Genomic DNA, 5732 nt, shown 5'->3' on the forward strand with positions numbered 1-5732 from the left:
AGCCCGGACTGCAGGGAGTGCCCCTGAGCTTGCCTTTGGGTGTGATTGTCCCATCCAGGCTCTGCCCCGCGCTGGACATGCCCCTAGAGGGAAACTCCCTTCAGCACGGTGGGGGGGCGGCGCTCTAGGTGCCAGGCTGGGACTGTTGGCAGGACCGTCACTGGGGCTCCCTGGACGGGGAGCTACCGCCTCCTTCCTGGGGGCCCTCCCTGGCCAGGCCCTCCTGGAGTCAGGGTTGGGAGGGTCCGGGCTTGTCCTGGGTTGCAGCTGCTGATGGTTCTTTTCAGACCCCTCCCTGGGACGCCAGATCGGTAGGGCCAGCAGATTCTGCCCCCGAACCTGTCCAACCAGTTGTTTGGGGAGAGGGGGCACCTGGGAGGAGCGGCGGAAAGTGCCAGAAGCAGACTCCTCCATCCCCTAGCCGACAGCCGAGGCTCTGGGACGCTGGAGACAGATGCTGGGACAGACAGCCGGTCAGATGCTCGGCCTGCCCGTGGGGCTCAGTGGGGGTCAGTATTGGTCGCTGATGCCACTGTTGCTGCTGCTGGCCCGCCTCCATCAGGGGACAGGCCTGGGTGAGTGAAGGGGGCCAGGGCACCGTGCCTCTGGCTTCAGGAGACAGACCCACCTCCCCCAGCCACCTCCCGAGCCCCAAGTGTGGGGACTGGGTCCTGGGTGGGTCAGGGGAGATGGCCCACCAGAGAGGTCACAAGACAGACACCTGTCCCCACGGGAGAGTGGGCAATGCTTTCTGCCTCTTTTTGGGGTTCTCATCCCCACGCATCCTGAACCCCCATCCATTCTCGCCAGTTCCCACCTCTCCTTCCCCTCCTTCCTGTCCCTGAGGGGAGACTTAAAGACAAGGACAACGCCCCCAAGGAAGCTTTCCTGGGGTGCAGGTCACTGTGGGCTCTTAAACTGGAGGGGCTTAGAGGGGTAGTCCCCCCCCATCTGGGCTTCTCCCCTCCTTCTCCCTCGTTAAGTGGACAGTAAGTGCCTGCTGTATGCAGGGTCCCCCTGGGGCCTCAGGGACAGAAGCGGGGGCTCTGAGGAAGGAGAGGTCTGGCCTTGACCCTTTGGAGAGGAATGAAGTGGAAATGAATCATGCAGAACCGAGAGAGGGAGAGGCTTCTGGAGACTGGCGGGAAAGCCGCCTCCCCTTTCTGCTGCCCTCCAGTGTTGGGGGCTGGAGAGAGGAGGGGCAGTGCCCTCAGGGGAGCCTTCTGGGCACCAAGGTTGAGTCCCGCCCCCCCATCTCCGGCCCAGACTTCCCTGCCCTTCCCCAAGCAAGGCTGTGAGGGGCTGAGAGGAGGATAAGATCCAGAAGGGCTTCGAAGGTGCCTGGGGCGGGGTGGGAGGTGGTACAGCACTGGGTGGGGAGAAGAGGATATCCTCCCCTCTCAGCCAGGACACCTTCCAGAGGCACGCATCTGGGCCTGGGGTCTTGGTGGGGACCTTCCTGTGTCACCCCCCACCCTCCCAAGCCACTCATTCCTCTCTTCAAGCAAACCAGCCCGGATCATGGGGCTGGAGCTGAGGGACTGGAGAGGCCGGTAAACGGACACCCAGAGAGTGCCAGAGCTCAAGGTCACTGGACCCTGTCAAGTCCAGTCTAGGGTTTAGGCTCAGGCTCCCCGAAATTGTAGTCTCACCCCAACAAGGCCTAAGACCCCTTCCCCACAACTGTGTATGCTGCTGGGGGCTGGGCCTCCTGTGCCTCCAAGCCTTCCCCAGGCCCCACCAGAGGCAGGGACCCCAGTGACAGGTGGGGCAGGACCTCCCTCCTGGCCTCCTACTGTGCCTACCCCTAGTAAGCCAGCAAGGCAGGGGGCAGGGGCCGGACTCAGGCCACCCACCTGTGTCCCACGGGCACAGACTTATTAGGGAGCCCTCCCGATTAGTGTTTGCCCGCAGCTTCCAGGAGAAGCCGCCAGGCCTCCCTCAGATCGGGGATCCCAAATCTGGTCTGTGCCTTTCCCCTCAGACTGGGCCCTCAGACAGGGGCTTCCAGGACCCCGACTCCTCCCTCAGACAGGGGCTTCCAGGACCACGACTCCTCCCTCAGACTGGGCTGTGGGGGCTTGTTTGTCCTGTTGAGACTCTTCTGTCTGCCCCAGAGCGCATCCGCTATGTGCCCCAGCTCGCAAGCCCCAGCCTGGCAGGGACCCTCACCCAGTCTACCTTCACACTGGAGCAGCCTAAGGGCCAGTTCAGTCGCCTCAACATCTCTGACTTGGACGCCATCTGGCTGGTGGTGGCCCACAGCAATGGTGGGTGCTGCGGGGGCACAGGCCTTGGTTTTCCCTCTGTGAGATGGGCAGGAAGCCTGGGAGGAGCTGCAGGTATGGGGGGAGGGGAGGCAGGTCTGGGGGTGGGATGTGGCAGGAGGGCTGTCTGGCCTGGCGGGAGGGGGTGGACCCCTTGCCACGGCAGCCCACGCCATCTGACTGGCGGCTACCCTCAGCCACCCAGAGCTTCACAGCCCCACAGAGGGTTGAGGACATCCCAGCCCCTGCCGACTTCACCCGGAGGGGCTACTACCTCACATTGATGGCCCACCGGGCCCTCTATCCCGGCAACCAGACTGGGAACCAGCTCCGGGTCCTCCGCGTTGGCAATGATACCAGCTGCTCCCTGGGCAAACGGGGCTGCAACGCCCCACTGCCAGGCCCGGGCCCCTACCGGTGAGCTACCTCCGGGCCCTAACCTGAGCCTGGGGGCCCTAACCTGAGCCTGGGGCAGCTCCCAGTGGTCCGCAGGGAGGTCTTGGGGAAAGTCTCCCTTCTTTCTCCAGCAGAGGGCCCCCCACTTGAGCCTCTGCCCCCACAGGCCTTCTGGACCCAGCAGGTGGAGTTTCTCTGTCCAGACAGTGTGTGCCTCAGCCCCATCTCCCCTCACTTGGGGCTTGAGTCATGGATGCTGAGTGCTGGGGCTCTAGACCATTCCACACTTCCTACGTGAGGACTTTAAAGGCCCAGAGAGGGTGAAGGAGGCACCCAGGGCTACACAGCTGGGAAATGTCACAGCTGGAATTGGAGCCCCTTCTGGAGGGTTCTAAGGCTGGCTTTTAGGTCCTGTCTCCTATTCCCCCCCCCCCAGTCCCCAGGCCCTGGGAGTCAAGGGGTCACACGGACAGGTGCCAGGGGCCAGAGGCCTCACCCCCGATCCTGGGTCTCTTTCTCAGAGTGAAGTTCCTGGTGATGAGTGACAGGGGACCTGTGGCTGAGACGGAGTGGTCCAGCGAGACCCACTTGCAGCAAGGTATGGGGGGACCAAATGAGCAGGTCAAACGCTGGGGCTGGAGGCCGCGCGGCCTGAGGGGGGCTCCCAAGGCTGGGCTGGGCTGGGCTGGGGAGAATGGGCCAGCCCCCCATCAGAGGCACCACTACCACTGAGCTGTCTGCAGGTGCTGGGAGCCCCGAGCTGGGGAGAGGGAGGGCTGGTCTGGAGGCTGTTCCAGGTCCCCTTGCTCAGGTCAGGTCTCTCCTCCCTGGGGTGCCCTCTTCACGCCCCTCAGCTGAGGCACTGCAGGCTGCCCCAGGGCCCCAAAGCGCGGGCACCGTGGTCATCATCGCCATTCTGTCTGTCCTGCTGGCTGTCCTCCTCACTGCCCTCCTTGCTGTGCTCATCTACACCTGGTAAGTGGACAGGGTCTCGGCCCCCTGGGAGGGGTGGGGTCTCTGGCTGGAACCACCTCTTATGCCCCCCCCTCCCTACCCAGAAGACCGCAGGTGGCGGGGGTGTGTGTGCAGGCATGAACCCCTCCTCCTTTGTCCCTCTCTGCCTGCCTGTCGCCCCGTGGGAGACGGTAGTGGCAGGGGCGTGTCCACACTGGAGGGCGCACCACTCGCCCCCTGGCGGCAGCAGCCGGAATTGCGACTGGGGGGGCTCTCAGCAGACACCCCAGTGGGATACATCCAAGGGGAGAATTGCTTTTAGTCCAAGTCCTGAGTTTTGCCTCAAAACTTCATCTGGAGCTCGGATGCTGGGGCCTGGTGAACCGGAGGTGCCTGCAACTTCCTAGAGGAAAGGGGAAGGCCGGTGTGGGTTGGATTTGGGGAAGGGAGGAGGAGAGCAGTTCTGGGAGGGAGAGGGGTTGCCTGGTGGGGGAGGGTTTCTGGCAACCAGGAAAGCAGGGGTCTTGATTCCCCGCTGAGAAAAAGGGCTGTGTCCTGAGGGAGCCAGTGGTGGGCTTCAATCAGGGGAGACAAGCAGCTCCTGGGGTGCAGGGAGTAGAGGAGAATGGGGTGCTGGGAGGGCACAGCTGGATTTGTGAAGTTTCAAGGAATAGCCTGGTTCCCTTTGGTATTCCCAGCCTGGCCAGCGGAGCCTCAGTTTCCCCAATGCTCCTATGCCTAGAGCTCCAAGCTGTAGGACTTGGATTGGGCCCTAAGTTCATCTCGTCTCCCCTCCCCTGAAGCTATGACACCTGCGGGAGCACTCCCATTTCGGGCCCAGAGCAGCCGGTGTGCATGAGAAGATATGACACCCACCACGTGACCAGCCCTCCAGCCACGGGGGGCTCCTGAGGAGTCCTCGTCTACCCCGCAGCCTCCGCCCTGGTCCCGGCTACAGATCCTGCCTCTTCCGGAGCCCCGGGAAGAGAGCGTTTCAGAGTGAGGGTGGGGGGGGAGGTGTCCTTGGCCCCCAGTTGGGCCTGTCCTTGTCAGAAATAAATGTCCCCAGCATCCCCGTGCTCATCTGAGTTGTTGAGAGGCTGAGCAGTCCCCCTGAACTCCTGTCCCGAGCCTCTCTGGGAGGCCGCGTGTGTCCGGCACTGGCTGCCCCATCCTCCCAGCGTCCTCCCTGTGGCCCCCCCTCTGGCTGGAAGGCTCAGAACCTCTAAGCTTGCCGGCCAGCCCGAGGCTCACTCTGGGCGTGGGGGGCAGGGTACGCAGGTGAAGCCGACTCTGGCTCCAAACTGAGTTCTGGGGCGTCCCGCATTTGTGACCATCAGCCCCACTCTGTGCCAGGCTCCCCAGGGCGGGAGATGCCCCACACGGTGTCCTGCCCTCAAGATGCCCCGTGCTGTACTGGGAGGAGAGGGACACCAGCCCTTCAAGAACGGCGGGGATGCAGGTACCAGAGATCCAGATGGGGCTTCAGGAGAGGCTTTCTGGGCATGTGTAGCGTTGGAGAAGGAGCAGCCCTGTGCCAGGTGATGCAGAAAGGGTGCTCAGGTGGGAGAAACAGCATATGCAAAGCCCCGGGAGCCACCAGGGGCTGGTGGATGGGCAGGTTTTGGGTGGCTTGAGGTTAGGGTAAGGATGGCAGGGAGGCTGGAGGACAGCCTGTGCTGCCTGCCCTGGGGGCTGGAGGCAGGGAAGGAAGGCAGTGGCTGGGTTCCCAGGTGCCTCTTTCTGGGAGGTGCGAATGGCCTTAATTGGTTTACTAGCCCTTGCAGACACATCGGGTTCTGCTCTGGAGGAAGTGCTCACATGACCATGGGGGAGTCAGGCTGGGAGGGGCAGGGAGGGGAGGGGGGCAAACGGGCTTCCACACCCTGCCTAGGTCAGCCTTGGCCTTGCCAGAGCCTTTCTGGAGCAGCCATGAGCCCCAACCCCAGGGCTGGGTGACTCTGGACATGTTGGTTACCCTCTCTGGTCCTCAGTTTTCCCTTATGTAAAAAGGGAGGGTTGAGCTGGGCGACTAAGTTCTTCACTGCACAGATCAATGTCCTGTAGGATCAGGCCTGGCAGGAGACAGATGGCATGCTGTCGTGCAGGAAATGT

The 5732-nt window shown here is 63.0% G+C and overlaps 1 protein-coding gene across 1 annotated transcript; it reads left to right on the plus strand.

Annotated features, from left to right (window-relative positions):
- Nucleotides 1-352: 352 nt before the first annotated feature.
- LOC111145930 (uroplakin 3B like 2) lies at nucleotides 353-4693 on the plus strand. The gene is made up of 6 exons (XM_022501249.1): nucleotides 353-575; nucleotides 2118-2270; nucleotides 2465-2684; nucleotides 3185-3261; nucleotides 3518-3638; nucleotides 4421-4693. Exons 1-6 carry the CDS (start codon nucleotides 455-457, stop codon nucleotides 4527-4529), a joined length of 801 nt encoding a protein of 266 aa, XP_022356957.1. The 5' UTR covers nucleotides 353-454; the 3' UTR covers nucleotides 4530-4693.
- The last annotated feature ends 1039 nt before the right edge of the window (nucleotides 4694-5732 follow it).

The sequence above is a fragment of the Enhydra lutris genome, unplaced genomic scaffold (genome assembly GCF_002288905.1).
Source record: "Enhydra lutris kenyoni isolate GAN:26980312 unplaced genomic scaffold, ASM228890v2 scaffoldscaffold13, whole genome shotgun sequence".
NCBI classification, from domain to species: domain Eukaryota; kingdom Metazoa; phylum Chordata; class Mammalia; order Carnivora; family Mustelidae; genus Enhydra; species Enhydra lutris.

Coding starts and splice junctions, on each gene's coding strand:
- LOC111145930 (XM_022501249.1), top strand. CDS start 455: ATGCTGGGACAGACAGCCGGTCAGATGCTCGGCCTGCCCGTGGGGCTC. Junction 3,262..3,517: donor CGAGACCCACTTGCAGCAAG/GTATGGGGGGAC, acceptor CACGCCCCTCAG/CTGAGGCACTGCAGGCTGCC. Junction 3,639..4,420: donor GCTGTGCTCATCTACACCTG/GTAAGTGGACAG, acceptor CCTCCCCTGAAG/CTATGACACCTGCGGGAGCA.